Source organism: Malaclemys terrapin, chromosome 1 (assembly GCF_027887155.1).
Source record: "Malaclemys terrapin pileata isolate rMalTer1 chromosome 1, rMalTer1.hap1, whole genome shotgun sequence".
In the NCBI taxonomy this organism is placed as follows: domain Eukaryota; kingdom Metazoa; phylum Chordata; order Testudines; family Emydidae; genus Malaclemys; species Malaclemys terrapin.
Genome location: NC_071505.1, coordinates 117,403,260 through 117,424,526, shown reverse-complemented (window position 1 = coordinate 117,424,526; position 21,267 = coordinate 117,403,260). Strand labels below are relative to the sequence as shown.

The following is a 21,267-nucleotide window of genomic DNA, read 5'->3' as shown; positions in this document are numbered from 1 at the left end:
CCCACTGAAGTCAAAGATAAAACTCCTATTGGCATCTATGGAAATAGAAATTTGACAACTCAGTGCTTCTAAAAATCCCACTTTACGATTTTTAGAAAGCAGTGTTTACAATGCCGTATGCATGAGCTAAGAGAGTCACTCCGGGATCTTATTTATATATATGTCATCCCAATACTCTCAACTTGTTAGTTCTACAATGCTGGCTCTCACTTGTAGTGCCAGCTCTAAAGCCTAGCTGGTAAACGCGTTAGAGCAGGGAGCATGTCCAGTTCTGTTGTGTTTGAGCCTCATCTTTGAGAGTGGTACAAACAATACTTTAAAAAGTAGCAAAAGTTTGCCTAAAGAATGCATCAGGCCCCTTTGGCTCTTCTAAATATTCTTTGGTGTAAGAATCCTGCAGTGCCCCTTTTGTACTGTAACTATTTAACACCGCCAACTGTTTTGTAGTTGCTATGCTTCAGACCTCTTACAGCCTTTGCTAATCCTGATATTTATCACAGGAATTCAGGCAGAGACCCTCAGGAAGGTCATTGTTGGCTGCCCGAACCATGCTTTGTGTCAAGGAGGAATTCAGTGATCTGCCTTCTAGTGATGGCAATACAGCTAGAACTCTTTCAAACACAGCAGAGTCACATAACCTTTGCCAAGCACGGTTCCAGAGCTTTGTGAAATTAGATGGGTATTAATCCTAAATCATTTCACACATAGTTGAAAGCTTAGCACTAGGAAAATCTTTATATACAATGCAAACTACTGTATTGCCTATATGAATTGTTTTGAATGCTTTTCTGGCCATCACCTTTACTTGTCTACATTTCTATGGGTCTCATGCCAGGAAATTCCAACTTCTATCTTCAAGGAATTCACATAGCACAATGGATCAATGTGGCTTTTCTGCATATGTATACCTCTGTTGCTGTGCTGTGTCTTGAGATCCATGAAATGAAGACAGTCTTTTCTGTATTAGATGCAAACCTCCTTGTTGTCTAATATGGTTGAGACACTGAAACTCAGTAATTTAATTCAAACCTCAGGCTTCCCCAAATGGCCAGGCTGAGATTCACCATCCTAAAGATGTTGCCAAGAAATGAGAGCCTTTGTTTTACACAGCTTTACATTCCTTCATTGAGCTGATGCATTCTGATGTATACTTAAGACCAGGGATAGGCAACCTATGGCACGCATGCCAAAGGTGGCACGCGAGATGATTTTCAGTGGCACTCACACTGCCTGGGTCCTGGCCACCGGTCCGGGGGGCTCTGCATTTTAATTTAATTTTAAATGAAGCTTCTTAAACATTTTGAAACCTTATTTACTTTACATACAACAATAGTTTAGTTATATATTATAGACTTATAGAAAGAGATCTTCTAAAAATGTTAAAATGTATGACTGGCACGCGAAACCATAAATTAGAGTGAATAAGTGAAGACTCAGCTCACCACTTCTGAAAGGTTGCTGACCCCTGCTTAAGACAAACACATGATTGAATATAAAGCAATCCGCAATTATGGGGGGCATGACTTTTGCTATTATTTGTAAGATATCTAGTTCAAACGTAGGGGAAAAAAAGCCCATGTTAACTTCCAGACTCTCTATTAAGAGAAATCACATAGCAGCAGATGCGTTAATGTAGATTTTGACATAAGCAATATTAGGTGGATACAATCTTATCGACATCATGCTAGAAGTGGATCTTGAGCAGGAATTTGAATGGTAATGGCTTTACAGAGAATATCACAGAGGGCATCCCAGCTGCAGCCAAATTTAACCATGACTCAGTATGATTAATGGCATACTTTGATATTATACCGGATTACACTCCTAGTCCAACCAAATGTTACACACAATTATGAACTTTAGAAAGTGCATGGAGAAGTGCCTCCAAGGTCTATACAAGGACAGCACTGAATATCTAGGCCACTGCAACTGGGGTACTCTTTTCATGACAGGCTCACTGTAACAAGTGAAATATAATTAAATAACCAGGGATTGTCTCCACTCCATCTATGTATGAAAGGTACCTTGTCTGGTGGATCTACCCCTTTCTGAATGAACAGGGACAGCACTGCCTCAGCCCCAGTAAGGACTCTCTGCAGGGCAAGGTGATAATTTATGGGTGAGAACATGTTATATCTCCCTTAAGTCTCATGGAGAATGCACTATAACATTGGTACAGCCTGGAAATGGGGGAAGGATGAAGTCAGCAGTAGGAAGGTGTGATCTGGAACTGGGGAACAAGCAGCATAGCACAGACCAACAGGAAGGCAGCAGGAAGAGGTGTCTTACAGTAAGAGCAAAGTAGGACAATTGAGAGACCTGCTCAGTCATGTCACTGTGGCTCACTTCAGCATCACCTATTCTTTTCTTTTGAACATTCTCACATGCAAATAACTCAAAATTGTAAGCATTTTATAGGAGGTAAATATGAAGCCCAGCGGGTTTTCTTTACCTCCGTCTGTTAATTGAGAATAACATTATTTAACTAATTTCTTAATAAAGTCTAGCGATGCTACAGCTACACCATAATTGGGTCCTGTGATGGGGCACCTGCCCCACACTGGCCTTGAGAGGATTAAAACCAGCCTAGGGAGGCTGAGCAGCAGGCAGCCAAAGGACTGGCTACAGGGGAAACAGCCCATTAGGGTGGCAGCTGCAGACAATTAGGATGGTGGCTGGACCAGCCTATCAGAGCTGAGCCGGCTCATATAAAAGGAAGATGCAGACCAGAGTGGGTTAGTCTGCTGCAAGGAGCCCTAAGGAGAAGACTGGCTTCCTAGAGGGCTCCTGGCAGGCTGCCAGGACTTACATGCTTGAGGCCCTGGGGAAGAGGGCAAAGGAGCTGGAGCCAGAGACAGGAGAAGAAGGAACAGAGGCTGCGGGGAAGTGGCTCAGGGAATAGAGACAGTGACCTGGAAGGAAGAGGCAGCAGGAAGCTGCTGTTGGCAGGGTCCCTCAGCCAGGACCTGGAGTAGTGGGCGGGCCTGGGTCCCCCTCACTGAAGGAGTGGCCAAGCTGCTACGAGGAGTGGCTGGACTCTTGCTGGAGGAGTACCCCAGAAGAGGGGGAAATTGGATGGTGACATGGCGGGAGGGCTGTGCCACATAGCAGACGCTGAGAGGAAGGAGCCGTAAGGGGTCTTCAAATGGAGGTGAGGACAGTAGAGCCACCATCACACAAGGGTGCATCCACTGGGGCTGAGCTAATTCCCGAAACACTCAGCAGGAGGCGCCAGTGTGGTGAGTGACCCCGTGACAGGTCCCTACCCCTCTTTCTGAACTGATGCTCAGTTTGTTGGAATGGGAAGTCAGGAAGTGAGCAATACTTATAAATATATATTTACAGAAATTATTTTAAAATTAATTCCTGATTTAAGTTATTTTCTTGTGATTGCCTGATATTTTTCTTTTATATTTTCTGGAAGAAGGGTAAGTAAACCAGCAATCTCAACAATCCCTTGCAGCAGCTCTCGCATACACTTAAACTCAGAGTTAATTAAGTGCTAAACCCAATGATAAAACAGATTCATGTTCAGCATCTGATATTTAAAAATATTACAAGGGGAGCAGAAAGTAGTCTTCAGAAGCATTTTTTGCCCATTTCTGTCTACCAATCGGCAATCCTAAAGGTTTCCATTTTTAAGGTACCAAGAAGTTGACTTAACATACCTATAACAAAATTCGTTTTTGAAGATGATTGCCCATACTGTTGCTCAATATATTTTGGTTTATATGTTACCATGCCAATTAAAGAATTGAACTGAATGATGCTTGCACACAAATATAGAAAGTAAACTGGATTTCCGAAGAGGTTCTTCACTGATGGCAGGAAATCTGCAAACCAAAATGCTCTGTTAGTGAAAAGCAAACTGGAAAAACAATAATTAATATGAATAGTATTTTGTAATTCAATAGCACCTTCCCATCAAGGACCATACAATGCTTAATAAAGATTAATGAAGTCAGTTCCACAGCGTTGCTGGGAGGTGGGTATGATCCCTATTTTACATATTGAGGGAGGGCGGGGGGGGAGGGAGGAACAAACTAGTTAAGTTTCAAACTTTCAAAAATGGTATTTTGTTTTGAGTGCCTCACTTTTTTTGGTATTCAACTTTAAACAACTAAGAACCTGATTTTCAGGTGCACTGAGCACTCACACTTCCCACTGGCTTCAACTGGCTTGACCCTATATGAGTCAAATTGTCTTACTCAACTGCTGAGGCACCCAAAACTAGAGACCCTTTTGGAAATCTAAGGCCAACGAAAAACTAGTCTGTGGAATATCTGGGACTAGAATCCAGATCTTGTGATTCCCCACTCAGTGCTTTAACTAGACTGTGCCCCATCACTACTTTGATCAGCTTTGGTATATATTTTAGAGCTGGATGAACTTTAAAGGGCAGAGAGGGTTGGATAAGTTTCAATTTGCTGTCTGTGGAAACTGCTTCAACAGTCACTCTTTGACTCACACACATGCAAGAGAAGGGATCTGTGAAGGCAATATTTTCAGATGATTTTATAATACCTTGATTTCCTGTTCTCACTGATAAATCTAACTGTTAATTTGAACAGCAATAAGTCACCAGGACCAGATGGTATTCACCCAAAAGTTCTGAAGGAACTCAAATATGAAATTGCAGAACTACTAAGTGTGGTAAGTAATCTATTATTTAAATCAGCTTCTGTACCCAATGACTGGACGATAGGTAATATGACACCATTTTTTATAAAAGGCTCCAGAGGTGATTTCAGCAATTACAGGCCAGTGAGCCTAACTTCAGTACCAGGCAAATTGGTTGAAACTATAGTAAAGAACAGAATTATCAGACACATAGATGAACACGATTTGTTGGGGAAGGGTCAACTTGGCTTTTGTAAAGGGAAATCATGCCTCACCAATCTATTAGAATTCGTTGAGGGGGTCAACAAGCATGAGAATAATGGTGATCCAGTGGATGTAGTGTACTTAGACTTTCAGAAAGCCTTTGACAAGATTCCTCACCAAAGGCTCTTAAGCTAAGTAAGCAGTCATGAGATAAGAAAGAAGGTTCCCTCATGGATCAGTAACCGTTTAAAAGGCAGGAAACAATGGGTAGGAATAAATGGTCATTTTTCAGCATGGAGAGAGGTAAATAGTGGTTTCCCCCAGAGGTCTGTACTAGAACCAGTGCTGTTCAACATAGTCATAAATGATCTGGAAAAAAAGGAATTCAAAGAGCGAAGTGGCAAAATTTGCACACAATACAAAATTACTCAAGCTAGTTAAGTCCAAAGCAGACTGCAAAGAATTAAAAAGGGATCTCACAAAACTGTGTGACTGGGCAACAAAATGGTAGAGGAAATTCAATCTTGATAAATGCAAAGTAATGCACATTGGAAAATATAATCCCAACTATACATACAAGATGATGGATTCTAAATTAGCTGTTACCAGTAAAGAAAGATCTTGGAGTCATTGTGCATAGTTCACTGAAAAGATCTGTTCAATATGCAGCAGCAGTCACAAAAGCTAACAGAGTGTTAGGAACCATTAGGAAAAGAATAGATAGTAAGACAGAAAATATCATAATGCCTCTATATAAATCCATGGTATGTCCACACCTTGAATACCACATGAAGTTCTGGTCACCCCATCTCAAAAAAGATACATTAGAATTGAAAAAAGCACAGAGAAGGGCTATGATGGGTCTATAAAATAATGACTTGTGTGGAGAAAGTAAATAAGGAAGTGTTATTTACTCTTTCACATAACACAAGAGCTAGGAGTTGCCCAATTAAATTAATAGGCAGCAGATTTAAAACACACAAATGGAAGTACTTCTTCAAATAACGCACAGTCAACCTGTGGAACTCATTACCAGAGGCCTAAACCATAACAGGGTTCAAAAAAGAACTAGATATTCTCATAGAAGATAGGTCCTTTAGTGGCTATTAGCCAAGATGGTCAGGGATGCTGTGTGTGTCCCTTGCCTCTATTTGCTAGAAGCTGGGAATGGGTGACAGGGGATGGATCACTTGATGATTGCTTGTTCTGTTCATTCCCTCTGAAGCACCTGGCATTGGCCACTGACAGAAGACAGGATACTGGGCTAGATGAACAGTTGGTCTGACCCACTATGGCCGTTCTTCTGTTCTCTTTTGAGGCACATTGGAAATACAACACAAAAAGCCTTTTTTGTGATATTTTTATATTTCCAGCAAAAGGTAGGCATAGCAATAAAAGAAAAAATATTTACTTTCAGGCCCTCATTAAATTTCTCTCTCTCTCCTTTTTCTCCTCCCTGTCACAAAGAGAAGGATTTAATTCAGGCTTTAGCCAAAGTTGATTATATCCTTGGCTTGTTCATGACCTCAATGTAAATGAGTGGAACTCAGTATAGCGCATAAATGTTGCATGCATCCACTAAATAAAGAACCACCACCATTTTTCTATCATTAGGTAGCCAAAATGCTGTAACATCCCCAGGTTTATTTCACTTTGATCCAAAATCCCAGGTGTTGCTAGTGAATAACTGGGAATTCTCTTGCCAACTTGCTGACGTAAAATTCCCAGAAATTAGAGGGAAGGGCATTAGTTAAACTGAAATAGTGTGGCTTGGTCTTATAAATAAAATATTTTTTTGTCCTGCTTCCATACAAGCAGATGCCATAACTTTGCCTTTTCCCGCATTTTGTTCAGCCTGGGCGTGCTCATGTGAGTAGAAGCCAATTATTTTCCCATTTGTTTTTCTGAACACGGTGCTTGCAATCAACCTCAAGATTTTACAGTAGGGGGTTATAAACTTTCTGTAATTTTAGCTATTTTTTTGAGGGGGGGGTTATAGGTCCCCTTTGTATTGGGTTTGTTTAAACATACATCTTTTACAGGGAAAGATCTAGCCTTTTTGCAAATTGTTCCCCAACAGCCTCATGGATCACTTCAGGGTCAAAAACCCAGCTGGAGAAACTGTGCCGTAGGAGATGAGGGGCAAGGAAGCAATTAGAGGGCCCCTTTTGTTCATATTGCTAATCCTAATGTGCCACTAAGCCAATATCAACTCTGAGGCCTTTAAACAGAGGTAAGGTAAGGCCTGAAAGGTAAGGTGTAAAACTAAACAGTTATAAAACAAAATGTGTTTACTTGCCTTTCGCCATTTCAAGTATCTTTACTTGCTGTTCATAAGATCTGTGATGCTCGCTGTTATCTTCAATAATGAACTTTGACTGCTCAGAGGAGGTACTGGAATCCTTTCTGCTTTCTGGTCTTGGCAGGTGCTTTGGTAAGAACCAGAATGGGATGGCAGCCAGAACACTTAACACACCTGCTATTAAATAACCAAGCCACCAAGCTCCTACCCATCGGGCATCATTGTGAGTTATTGTTATACTGTCTGTGGTACAGGGGGGGGAAAGAGGGACATATTTGCATATTTAGTGAAAGTTTGTTAAGAGCAAAGCAAACTTTGGAGGGTACCTCTCCCAGTAGAGATTCTTATTTCTTCAACAGACCCCAGATCTCTTTTTCCATAGTCACCATCCCCACCCACATCCAATACTTTTCTGACAGTTGTGGAGTACACACCCCTTTAGAAACTATCTACACTGTTTCCAGAGGTGAAAGTAAGCCGGTCCAGTACAGCGTATCGGCAAGAGCCAGTACACCGTGCTGGACTAGACTGGCTTCCGTGGCGGTGATTTAAAGGGCTTAGGGCTCCAGCCACTGCGGGGAGTCCCGGGCCCTTTAAATCACTGCCGGAGCTCTGGCAGCCGGGCTCCCATGGTGATTTAAAGGGCCCGGAGCTCCGCGGCGGCCAGACCCCCGAGCCTGTTAATTCACCCCTGAGCTCCCAGCCGCCTCTGCCGCTGGTAGCTCCAGGGTGATTTAAAGGCCCTGGGGCTCCCAGCCACAGCCAGAGCCCCAGGGCCTTTAAATCTTGAAAGGCCATGCCCCGTCCGGTTGAGGCCACGCCCCTTCCGGTTGAGGCCACGCCCCACTCAGGACTCCGGCATACCGGTAAATCCTTTAAGTTACTTTCACCCCTGACTGTTCCTTAAGTGGTTGGAAAGGTTGCCATTGAGGCATATAACCATGATGCTGCCACATCTCCCATGCAGACTGGGAGTTTTTCTTTTGAGTTCTCATATTTCTGTATAACTTGTGATTTGGGTTCAATGTAATCAGCATTTATATCACATCAAAATCCCGATTGTATTTTCTCCAGCACTGACACAAACAAAATCTATCTACCCGTAGGGTTTAAAAATAAATAATTGTGCCACGTGTTTCGATCAATGTTTCATATTCAAACTCTGATCCTGTTCATGACATGTGCTAAGCAACTTCCTATTAAGTCACTAAGAGTGGAAGGGGCAAGTGTTTGGCAGTTCACAAGATCAGTCCCACTGATAGAGATCATCTTATCAGTAGAACAGATTTCAAAAATACAGCAACAACAAAGAGTTATTTATGCATTGCTGTTTACCCCGTCCCAGTACAGTCAGGACAAGGAATTCAAAACATTCACTAAAAGAGTCTATTTAAGGATGGTTAAACAATTTCCATCCAAACTTTTTTTGGATGAAAACTGGGGGGGAGGTTGACCAAACAAAAAAATTCAGCTTACCTTAAAAAAAAAAAAAAAAGTCAGAAAACCAAAAATCGGAACCATTGTCCAAAAAAGAAAAAAAAAAAATCAGTTTTTCTGGTGCGGGGGGGAGGAGGGTTGGGGGTTTTTTTTTGCTGAAAAGTCAAAAATTATCTTTGGGGAGGGGGGAATAAACAACATTTTCCAACCAGCTCTAATTATATGACCTATTTTGGGGTCAGATTCTGCCATCCTTATTCATGTTGAGAAGTACCTTACACCTCATTCAGTCCCTTTCTTATACTCTAGGCATTCGGTCTCTACAAAAAAATCCAAAATCCCATTATTTTAGAAAACATGCATGCAGAATATATCACTTTTTTTACTGACGGGTTTTGCTGAATTCAAGGGATTGTATTTTAATGTCTTTTATTTAATTTAAGCAGTATTATGATGGGGGGGGGGAGAAAAGAGAATTCTTCTTATGCTGGAAATAATTTTTCAGTTTAAAAACTTCCAAAGCCAACTACCTTCAAGCCTTTAATTTAACCTGCCTTTTTATATCCCCCATATCATTTACTTTGAAGGGTTTGGAACTTTTCAGTGCGACACATAGAGTAAACAATTTTTAAAAGATTTTTCTGACTTACCCAAGTCTACAAAGCCAATGTCAACATATAGTTTGGCACAGAGGGATCCTAAAAGAAAACCAAATATTGGGCCTAAAATTGCAACTGTCTGTACACACCCTGCAAAAAAACACAAGGAAACTGTCATTTTTCTGCCTTAAATTACTCTGTTTTCATACATTGTCATGCTCTGTTCTTGTGTACAGTATCAGTGAAAAGTGATCTGTATCTTAACATGCAGGACCAAATTCTGCCTTCACACACATTGGTGCAAATCCAAAATAATCTCATTCTTATTCCCAGATAATGGAATTGTTCCAGACTAGCACCATTGTATCAAAAAGCAAAAATTGGCTCATTGCATTAAAATTTCACTTTTGGTTTTTTGCTGTCACCCAATTAACAGACCAAATTCAGCCTGGAATAAGTGATTTCATGGAAATTTGTGTTCCAAATTCAAAAGTGCCACCAACAGGGTTGCAAATTATGTATAAGGTGGTCAGAAAACGCGTGTACATTAACCAACATATTTTATCAGTGATGGACAAACCTCAAAAAGGTTCAGCACGTCACATTGGATTAAGTTCAGATGTTTTTTATTTGGCTCTTATCCAACCCACACACATCCTTTGAGTTTTCAAAATTGATCTGGAAATCTTGCAAGAACAAATTTTTGCATAAAATTTCTGGTAGATCTCACTTCTAACCAGACTAGAAATACTTAAAAAAAAAAAAAAAAAGTCTCTAGTGATAAAAACCTTCCAGATGGTATTTCATCTTAATATACAGGTATGGTCACACATGAAACACAATAGGGAAAAGAACAGGAGTACTTGTGGCACCTTAGAGACTAACAAATTTATTAGAGCATAAGCTTTCGTGGACTACAGCCCACTTCAGTTTATGCTCTAATAAATTTGTTAGTCTCTAAGGTGCCACAAGTACTTCTGTTCTTTTTGCGGATACAGACTAACACGGCTGCTACTCTGAAACCTGAAAATAGGGAAAAAGTTCTTTTAAGTATTTCGACCCTCAACATATGACTGGTTCTGATTCAGTTTGGAGGGAAGATTCCACGTTTTGATTCTGTTCATAATAGTTTGTCTGTCCATAATTTAAATTCCATGCTACAAATAAATCTATGCTATATACATTTCTATTCCCCTCCAGAGAATTGAGTGTGTAATCCACTAATCCACATGCAGAAGATTTAATAAGATTAAGGTAGCAGCAGGAATCCAAGGCCAAATTATTTTCTCAATGAAGATAATGGGATTGCACTGGTGTAATCAAGAGTGGAATTTGGCCCCTAAAATGCACACAACTTTTAAATAAAACCTTGAAAATTTTAAACCATGCAAGCAAAATAATCAGGACAAGTTAATTTAATGTCACTCATTCTGCTACTGAAAACAACTCAATTTACTTCTTGCAAAAAATAAGACATTAGGATCAAGTAATTTGAATTATTATATTACCAATGTAGAAAGCAGCACTTTCTTCGCTGGCATAATCGTCAATATATGTAATTCCCAAAGGCTGGATAGGAGTCTCCCCTATCCCACGCAAAAGATTCCCCAGCAAAACATAGATCCACATGGACGATCCAACTTCTTTTTCACATCCTGGATTCAGAAAGAGAGTAAAACAAGACATGGTTTGTGACATTTTGACATTGAACACACAGGACTCAGCTCTGTCCTCAGATGTACAGGTACATTTCCTGTTGGCACCTGTGTAACTGGAAGGAAGAACTGAGCCCACAGATTTATTGCAAAGCTAAAACAACACTCCCAAGGCCAGTCGACAGAATGGAATTTTAAACCACTTCTATGCTGTTTTATGCACCAGATTCAGTGCCTGTGCTGTACCACACACCTCATGCATTTCATCCAAACAGCTAACATTCTGTAGCATTGTGAGCAGAGATAAAAGGGACTCTAATGGTTCTCTTTAAGTCATACAGGCAAATATCAGTAGAGCCCCTATTGGCTTTGGAATCTATATTTTCCTCAGTGCCACACAGGTAATAGGTTATTTCAATTCCTGGATTGTGCCAATGCAATGACAAAGACCAGGCTTTATTTTATCTTTTGGACCAATAAATGTTGAATGTTGACGTATTTGAGTTTATTGAGATTCCCGCAGAACCTGCACACACGGCTTTATGGCAGTCATCCCACCTAGCAAGGCACCTGTGAAATTGATGCAGCACCAAGCAGCTGTAAAATCAGCAGATCTATCCCACTGAGAGTTCACAATTATGGGGGAATGCTCAGATGGCGTATAGCACTTCCATCCCTGCAATCCTTACCATTCTCCTATATGAAGGTATCTCAGGGTGTTCTTAAGATCAAGCTATCCCTACCCACAGGCAGCTGGAAATAAGCATTTTTCAGGCTGCTTCAATTTATGCCAGGGATCTTACTAGCCTCTGGCTGGCCCCAGGATTGGGGGAATTAAAAGATGGCATTAAAGCAGGCTCAGCTATGTTTCTAGTGCAAAAAGTAGCACAGATATGAAACAAAGATAATTGCCTTTACATGGTTGCTTGGGATATATCTTGTGTATATATAACACACACACAAACTATGTTAAAAGAGCATTATTAAGGTCACAAAGTCAGCGCTCAAAAGTTAAGAAATGCCAGAATTAAGGTTGCTTATGCAACCTTAATTTGGCCCCTTAGAGCATGTTTGTATTATGATACAGTCTTTAATTACATGATCACATACTATTTATTTTTTTACATAGGGCCTCTGCCTCATTGAGTGCACAGGATGGACGGTGCTCACTTAAGGAGCAGCTATTTAATATTGTTTTCTTCCTGTTGTTCAATGTGTGGCAACATGGAGCTATTCTGGGGATGAATCAGGATTGTGCAGTGAAAGAGGCTATTGTCTGTGGGACCTCCTGCCTCACTTGTTGCAGAAGCAGAAAAGTACATAGTGAATGTGGCAGAGGATACACAGTGAGAGAAGAGAAGAGGTCCTATTGTTACAGCAGTTGAATGCTGCCCTGGGGAACTGGATTCTATCCCTGCCTCTGCCACAGAATTCGCAATGTATATGTGATGCTGGACAAGTCACTTAAACCAGAATTTTCACATGTAGTCACAAATTGTTCGTTCCTCGTTTTCTGGGTGCCTGATCTGAGACCCTGGGGATAGATCTGCAGTAGTACTGAGCGCTCACAGCTCCAGCTAAAGTCAATGGGAGTTGTGCTGTGCTTGTTCTTGGAACTGGCTGAACCCATTTGGCCAAAATTTCCACAGAAACTTCCAGCCAGAGGCAGACACAGCATGGAAAATTTCACCCCAAATAGTTAAAGTATGGCAACTGAAAACTGGGTCTTATAATGTGACGTATTGGGCAACCTTCATAATAGCCAGTGCTACCAGACCCACCTACATACATACACAATATATATATTTTTTAAATGGAATATTCTTACCTGCATTTATTTTGGCTTGAGACCTTTCTAAGACTGAGAGTGGTATTTGGCTTTTATCCTGTAGACATGGGGAGATGCTGACAGTAGAATTGGTGGAGGAAGAAAATATCTCATACCTATAGCTGTGTAAAAATCAACATCTTTACTCTTCTCCCCGTTACGATATATTACAACAGAAAATTTCATTGCATCCTCATTGAAGATACACATGTACCAAAGCACTTAAATGAAGTCTCAGGTGCATCTGATTAAGGTGATCCCAACAAGCTGCCTGGATTACAGGTTATCTGTATACATGTTGAGAGGGGTTACATAAGTAAATGTATTTTGTAAGAATATTGTACTGTATGAAGTGTGCATGGGGCCACATCCCAGAAGATCACCTGGTATTCTGAGTTCCAAATCTGGTCTAGTGTAGAATACAAAATAGTGGGATTGTCCTCTGGGTCCTACATAGTTCTTTCCTACACACTATTTTCTGTTTTTATTCGTCACTTCATCATAGACGGCTCCAACGGGCTTTAGATCATGCCCAGAAAGGGCTTACAAATGTCAACTAATCAGAAACGAATTTCAAATTTGCATGGATATTGATGGAATATTTTTTCTATTATTTGCTCAACTATAGTAATAAATAATCTATTTGTAATAAACAATTAATAATAGTAACCATATTACTCTCTGTTCCCATCAGCACTTCCACAATCAGTGTCTATGTGGTTTGAATAGGTGCATACAGTGTCTATGTAGTTTAAATAGGTTCATGGGCAAAAGGTAAGTTCTGTGCTAGTGCATTTCTTTCTGAACAGAAAGAACAGATTGCTTTGCACTTACCGTCCCATAAAGAATTGGGGCATCGCAATTAGAAAGGTTCCAGCTGACATTATTAGGCAACCAGCTCCAATTATCTTTGGCCTATGAAGTTTCGCTCCAAAGTAGCTTACAAGAATTATGATTAGGAGATTCCCTTTGAAAAATACAAAAAGGTAACTTGAATTTACAACACACTCATAAGTGAACTACACGCTAAACCAGTCATTCCCAAATCCTGGCCTATATAACAGTTGTTGGGGTCCACAGAAAGATGGCTGCTCACATGGTCGTGGGTCTCCTCCTTGTTTCCAAATAGTTGTGCAAGTGTCCAGGATCAGTTAGGAAGAACATGGGCACCTGTAGAAGCAGCTGGAAACGAGGACCTAGCCAGATGCCAGTCACTGGAAAGAGAGGTGGAATGTCAAGCGGGGTGGGGGGAAGTGGGAAGGGAATGAGGCAGCCAAGTAATAGGACTTTGGGTACCTTAGCCAATAATATATTCCCAGGAGTGCTAAAATGCCACAAAACACTAAACTGAAGAAATTTTGACATAAGTCCAAAGGTTTGATGGTAACTTTACATAATGTCATGTTGGAGATCTCAGTGCAGGAGTACCCTTGATCCATTGACCAATGGAGGCAATATAGGATTTGACCTTTGTATTCTCACCATTTACCAAGTCACAGAGCTATCCTGGCTGGATCACACAGGAGGGGATCTCAGTGACAACGCCAGGGGAGAGAGGGCGAACAGTGCACAAGAAAATTATTGTCTTTTGTCTACTGCTAACACCAGTGCCAAACCCTTTTAACACTGCTTCAAGGTAACCAATAACCTCCATGGTACATGTCTCTGGTTGGGCTTGCCTAAGGAAAGAATAATACATGGTCTGATGTATGCAGCTCCCTTACCACAGCACTTAATTACAGAGGTGCCCCCCTGGAATTTTCCTCCATGGTACACCCCATCAGTCCCTGTGGAGCCAACCCCACTGTAGCTGTCGGCCCCAGCTTTCCACGCCCCAAGTCTTTGCTAGGCTCAGCCCCTGCCTCTCAGCCTGGCTTGCCCAGGTGCAGCATCACACCCCGATCCCTGAGAGGGGGACAGGATGAGGCTGGGCAGGCTCCCTTGTGGGAAGCCCTGAAGTAGGACCTGCCTCACCATGCAGCAGCCGCAAGGCGGAGCAGCACTGGCCTCCCCCTGCCCAATGTGCTCACTCTGGTTTGGCCCCGCAGCCCCTCCATCATGACAGAGGGAGTGCAGGACCAAAGCTGAATTGGCAGTGGGGCAGCTGCTAGCGCTGCCACTCCTCACCACTGCCAATAGTACACTCTGTGCGTACAACTGTGGGCACCACTGCTGAATTACATGGATAAATGAAATGTCTGCAGCTCAGGCCACACTATGGGTGAATCAGGCTCCGCCACAACCCTGCATTGTGCTATCTAGGGCTTGGTCTACACTAAACCCTCAAATCGAACTAAGGTACGGAACTTCAGCTACGTGAATAACGTAGCTGAAGTCGACGTACCTTAGTTCGAACTTACCGCGGTCCAGACCCGGCAGGCAGGCTCCCCTGTCGACTCCGCGTACTCCTCACGGCGAGCAGGATTACCAGAGTCGATGGGGAGCACTTCTGAGTTCGATTTATCGCGTCCAGATTAGACGCGATAAATCGAACCCAGAAGTTCGATTGCCTGCCGCCGAACCAGCGCGTAAGTATAGACAAGCCCTAGGGGAGTAGGCTATATCCTGGCTATCAGATTTCTCACAATAAAATCCCTGTCCATGCTGGTTCAGAAAAACAGTGCTAACAAGAACCATCTCTAAAGCAGCAGTCACCACCCCAGTTTCAACCATTACATGGTCAGGGCCACGTTAAGCGCAGTCTCATCACTGTCACACCAAATGTAAACACATATTAAAGGCCACATTTGCTCTTGCCAGATGGATCTCATTTAACTTCAATAGGCCTATGAGACTTGTACGATCATTTGCCACAATGACAGGTGGCATTAGTTTTGTCTGAAAATGAAAGCACCACATACCAATTTCAAAGCTGCCGTCAATAACACCAACCAAAGAAGAAGGGATATCGAATCTTCTTTCTATTTGGGTGATGGTACTTTTTAGATAACTTCCTGACAATGCTTTAGCGAAGTAAACAAAGGATAATGCGCCAAGAAATATCTGTGAGAGAAGTCGATGGTAATTAAGATCATACTATAACAAATATTTTGTTGTATTAATTGAATTAAACATTTTTTTAAAATATACTTTTATTATTAATTATTATTATGAGTGATTTTTCTTCGTGTTTGTGAAAGGTGCTGGATTGACAATCTTCTGTTTATCCACAGCTCATGGACAGCAGCAGTTCAAATTTCCTTCACTGTCAGACAACACCGCTATTATCTCTAGCAGGAGACAACAAAATGACAAAGCAAACCCTGTCTCTAGGGATAGGGGGATAATTCAGCCTCCTGTAGAAGCAATTACTGTCAATTTGGATAGGTTTTTTTTCATATGAACACTTATTCACTAGGGAATAGACTGACAGTAGCAACCCATTTCACATAGGGGACCAGCCATCCAATGGTAATAACTTTAAAACCCTTATCCTGAAAGTTGTTCTTACTGAAGTCACTGGGACCCAGGACAGGAGAATCTGCTACTATGGAGCAACTTGCAGAATAGGGGCTTTAAACAACCCCAATCTGGACTGGATGTTAACCAATGAGCATGAGACAAAAGGTGCTGCATCCCTTTATCAATCCCAGGAGCCATCCTCAAACCTTCATTTTAAAATTCTTCATATGAAAAATGTCCTTTGTAGAACGATCTTTCCCCCATCAAACATCCTGTCATATAGTAACTTCAGTGTATATATGTTTTTTTCTTATGTCTGTGTGATGGGGTATATAAACCCCACACAGGGATAGAAGAGGGTTAAGGAGCAGTTCTAGGCCCATGTGGTCCCATCCCATTGCACCTGCAGAGCCTGCTCCAGCAGGAGGTGGAGTTTAAAAGCAAGCCAGACAGCTCAGAAAGGGGGACAGGGATAGCAAGTGGTGAAAGATCTATCTGAGAGTGCCCAAGTAAGGGTACAGTAGGAGCTGTTGCTGCAGAGAAGGGGGGTCCGCAAGCAACAGGTACCCAAGGCCGCAGAAGAGGACCAGATTAAAGATCCTTAAGGATTAAAGAACCCCGCACTCTAGCTTTTCTCGGATTGTTTGTGAGAATATGACCATGCACTGAGCTGAGAAAGTAAATGGTAGGAAGTGGTCGAGGGAGGTAACCTCAGAGCATGCCTGGGTGCTTGATATTACTGCCTCTCACAGAGCCCTGGGTCAGAGCCCTGCAGAGAGGGCGGGCCTGGGCTCCCCTACCAACCAGCAACAAGGATGACATAACCTGAGGTAAGAGAGATAAAGACATTGTAAGCCCTGAAGTAAGGTTGTGAGGTCTTCAGGGGCCCGGAGCTGAGCCAAGCCAGAAACTCTTTCTGGGGGGATTTTGGACTTCTACACTTTGTTAGACGAAAGGGGTGGACTTCAGTAGTGACCTGGGTGGAGGGACAAGTTACTATCTGCCAGAAGAGAGACCACCACTGTGCTGGAGTGACAACCGGGCTGAGGACACTAGAGATGGGGGAGATTTATGATCTAGGGACCTAGCCATTACGTGGTACCATGAGTAAGGCCAGCCCTAACACAGACTAGATTTCTGTGTACTGTATCTGTTAAATGGAGACTCCCCACATCTCTTTTTGCACAGCTAGTTATTTTCAGTCAGATGCAACCATCTCCAGAATAGAGTCAAACACTGTATGCTTTCTAATGGAGGCCACACGTCGTTTTTTCACTATCAAACAAAGGCTGTGCTGACTGCACGTATATGGCTTTTCTTTGTGTAGGAAAAAAACCATAGCAATGATGCACGTCACAATGTATAACACACACCAAGGGCCACACTCTCCCCCATGCTATGCATTTATGACTATCCCAAGTACAATTACATAAAACGGGGTAAATCAAGAGCTCCATAGGAACACTTCCCTCCTAGTACATAATTTGGTCTATTGATTGTAGAATTGGTATTGAAGTTTAATGCAAACTTTCGCATTGCGCTTTCTAATTTCCCGTGTCCCACTTGCATTGCTTCCCAGCACGGGCTGCTACCGTGGAAATCTCCTAAGTGCCTGCTATAATTTAAATAAAACTTTCCCCACTTTGTATAGTATGAACAGTATTTCCCACCAGGAGGGCTTTCAGAAAGCTTTCCAAGGAAAATAAGCATAACTGTCATTTTCCTCTGTGTGCGCGTTAATGTCTTTGGATTTTATATGGTCATGTAAAAACATGAATATGATTTTCAGGGGTAGATGATGTAATGAAAACAGGACTTCAAACCTCTTCGTTTTCAGACATATTTTGATGTCAGTTTTCTTAAATGTCTTGGAACTACCTAAGAGGGAACCTGACATCAGGAGGTAGCAAAAATGCTTCTGAATTAAACTGGCAATGTAGAAATGCCCAGGATGTTCCATCCTTCTCCAGCTCACTTCCAAACATAGATAAAGTTGGGTGTTGACCTCACCATAAATCAGCTGGTGCTTTTTTTGGTAAGTAAACCTAAGTGCAAAGTTTATGAAAGGCTGGCCGTTTACAAAACCAATTTGCCGAATCTCCTCATTATTCACATTTTCTAGAGGTTAACTGACCCAGCTTTCCAGGCCCGGAAGCGTGATAGCAGCAAAATTTCCAAACTGGACTAATTGTTTGAGCTATAATATTAGTGTATTTTGGAGGCAATAAGCTGATTCCTGAGTGGCTGAACTGTGACTGAAGGTTTATTCAATGAGGGAATCAGATTATTGTTGAGCAAACAGAGGGGCAATGATTTTATTGCTATTATAATGTAGGTTTAATTAATACCACTTGTTTTTAATTTCTCAGCAACAGTGGCCCAGTTTTCAGTGGTTTTCAGTTTATCCCAATGGTGGATATCTGTGTGGTGGTAGATAAGACCAATGGAAATATTCAGGAGTTTATGTTGTCAGAGTTGTCATTTTATTCTGTACAAAATTACCAGAATCATTGTATCACAGAGCAGATTATCTGGTATGGGCTGTAATTTACAGGCTCCAATCTCATTGAAACCAATGGGACTCTTTCTACGAATATGGACTCTTTCTATGGCTCAGATTGTAACTGGAAACAATGGTCTGTAACAATGGAAAACCAGAAGGAATAAAGAATGTGAAGGGGAGCAAGAATTAGGCAAAGCCAAAGATGTTCTGATTCAGATTGTGACGACATATACCCCAGTGAACTCAACTCACACCACAGCAGAAGCCGATCCCTGGAGTGCAGATTGCAAGACAAGACCAGTTGCATGAAAAAGTAACTGATCTTCTACCGCCCGCTTGTGCAGGGCTGGATTTCCAGAGGGAGTGCTCTTCCAGGATGGTATTGTAATGTGAATGTGTTGTGACATTATCACATTGCAATGCTACATCACAAGTCTGAGGCTGCTGAAGTTGAACTCACAAGAGAGTGCTCTCATTCAAGCACAGCAATTTTGGGTGGGCTCAGAGTTTGATGAGAACCAAAAAAAACCAACACATTACTGTTGGTTTTCAGGATCTCTCATTCATAGTACCACAAATCAAAATTCATGTTTGTTCCATCAGTGAAGTGTTCAAGATGTTCGTAAAGTAGTAGGAATCATTTTTCAAATTCCAGAAACCTATGTTACCAGGACTGCCAATTAAAAAAAAAAAAAAAAAAAAGACATTTACTGACCCCACACACTGATACCACAAACATTTACTATTCCAGAGGTTCTCAAACCAGGATCGGCTCTAGGCACCAGCAAACCAAGCATGTGCTTGGGGCGGCACAATTTTTTTTTTTTTTTTTTTTTGCTTGGGGCAGCAAAAAACCGAAAGCCGGCCCTGTCTCAAGCTGTGGTCCATGGACCACCAGTGGTCCGTGAGCTCCATTCAAGTGCTCTGTGGACAGTTCCCTCTAAGGTGCACACCTGGGTGGGTGAGCGAGAGAATGAAGGGCCACCCACCTAATTAGTGGAGCTGCGCAGGCGTGGCTCCACTAATTAGGTGCCTGGACCCTAGAGAAGATGCACAGGTAAGGTGAGGTGGTGGCCTTGGGGGGAATAGAGGGTAGATGGGAGGGGGCAGTGAGGTGAGAAAAGGGGGTGGGAGGAATTTGGGACATGCAGAGCTTCGGCGGCCAGAGAAAGAGGCAACTTTTCCCAGGTCCAGGGCTGTGGCTGCCGGGGAGAGATGGCCCTCCTTCCCAGCCCCGGCTCTGGGGCTGCTGTGGCGCGGGAGAGATCCTCCCTCCTTCCCAGCCCCAGCTCGGGGGATGCTGCAGTGTGAGAGAGAGGGAGAGACCCCCCCTCCTTCCCAGCCCCAGCTCGGGGGATGCTGCAGTGTGAGAGAGAGGGAGAGACACACACCCCTTCCCAGCCCCAGCTCAGAGGCTGCTGCAGTGTGAGAGAGAGGGAGAGACCCCCCTCCTTCCCAGCCAGAGCTCAGGGGCTGCCATGGCGGGGGAGAGGGGCACATCCATCTGATTAGAAAAGCAAGACTACTGATATTAAAATATGAGTTGTGCGCTTTTATTTGTAGAACAAAAAAACATTCATTATTATTAAGGGTTTTTTTATATAGCACTTTTATCCAAAGCACTTCACAATAGTTAGCTAATGGTACAAATGACATTAGGAAAGCTCATTAAGTGGTCCGCCGAGACCCTCAGAGATTTTCAAGTGTTCCACGAAAAAAAAAGTTTGAGAACCAGTGTACTATTCTATTGTTAACTCAGGGAAATACCATGGGCTGGTAACTGTGGGTAAATATTAGTTGTTAATAGTGGCTACTGAACACACATTACACGTGAGCCTGAACCACGGCCCCAGAGCTGAACATCCCCAAAAGTTAGGGAAATTTGAATCAGCATCAGAACTTCATAAATTAGATCCATCTATATCACTTCTACACTGAATGGAAAAAGGGTAACATTCCAGTGAGAAATATACTGGGGGGGAAATGCATCCAGCAACAAAACTTCAGCCATTCAATGGTCTGTGCTGTAAAATTCAGAGCTCTTCCTTACCTTTATACCTCCACAGCACGTTTGTTTCTCCTTGGAAGCAGAAGATTCAGATTTAGATGAAGACCTGTCAATTGGCAGGATTATGGTTTTTGAGAACAATTGAGCGTTTTCTTTTGCTGAATTCTCCATGATAATATCGCCGGTCTCTAATCTAGAAGACACCAAGAACATTTTAAAAGGGTAAAGTAGGGGCTCCGCACTGAAAGCTTATGTCACATAACATTAAAACTTGCCAAACTGCTTCCTGTGCAGACAGCAATTACCAGTTTATAATCAAAATAGACATGGGGAGTTAGAAGTTTACTTATGGAAATGTGCAATCAGATTACCTAGACAAGATAGATAAAATGACTATCATACACAATAAACCAACTGTGTTTTCATTCCCTCTCAGTGCTGCATAGATTTGATTTTGCTAGGCATTTGATCAAGCATTGCTAGTAAATATTACTCTTTAACTTCACATAGAGATCATTAGGTTTATAGATAAGCTAATTGTTTTAAGTGCCATCAAATTTTCTCTACCTCCTTGAGATCAGTCAACGAGCAACATGAAAAATAATGTGGCTTTAATTCGCTATGATAACTTGCCAGTTCAGATGGGACCATAAGTCTCAATGATCTTGTCAACAATTACAGGAAAAAAGCCTGAACTTGTGTCTTGGGA

General features: G+C 42.1%; 1 protein-coding gene across 2 annotated transcripts in view; it reads right to left on the bottom strand.

Moving 5' to 3' along the window:
• SLCO1C1 (solute carrier organic anion transporter family member 1C1) overlaps positions 1–20,729 on the bottom strand; it is a 43,931-nt gene extending 23,202 nt beyond the window's left edge. Inside the window, exons 1-8 of one of the 2 annotated variants that reach the window (XM_054016301.1) lie at positions 20,601–20,729; positions 15,507–15,648; positions 13,480–13,612; positions 12,646–12,767; positions 10,671–10,817; positions 9,214–9,312; positions 7,124–7,369; positions 3,669–3,833 (exon numbers count right to left, since the gene is read on the bottom strand). In XM_054016301.1, coding sequence (XP_053872276.1) covers positions 3,669–3,833; positions 7,124–7,369; positions 9,214–9,312; positions 10,671–10,817; positions 12,646–12,767; positions 13,480–13,612; positions 15,507–15,648; positions 20,601–20,729 — 1,183 coding nt within the window. The remainder of the gene's footprint in view (positions 1–3,668; positions 3,834–7,123; positions 7,370–9,213; positions 9,313–10,670; positions 10,818–12,645; positions 12,768–13,479; positions 13,613–15,506; positions 15,649–20,600) is intronic. The other variant, XM_054016302.1, reaches the window with a different exon arrangement.
• Positions 20,730–21,267: the final 538 nt, after the last annotated feature.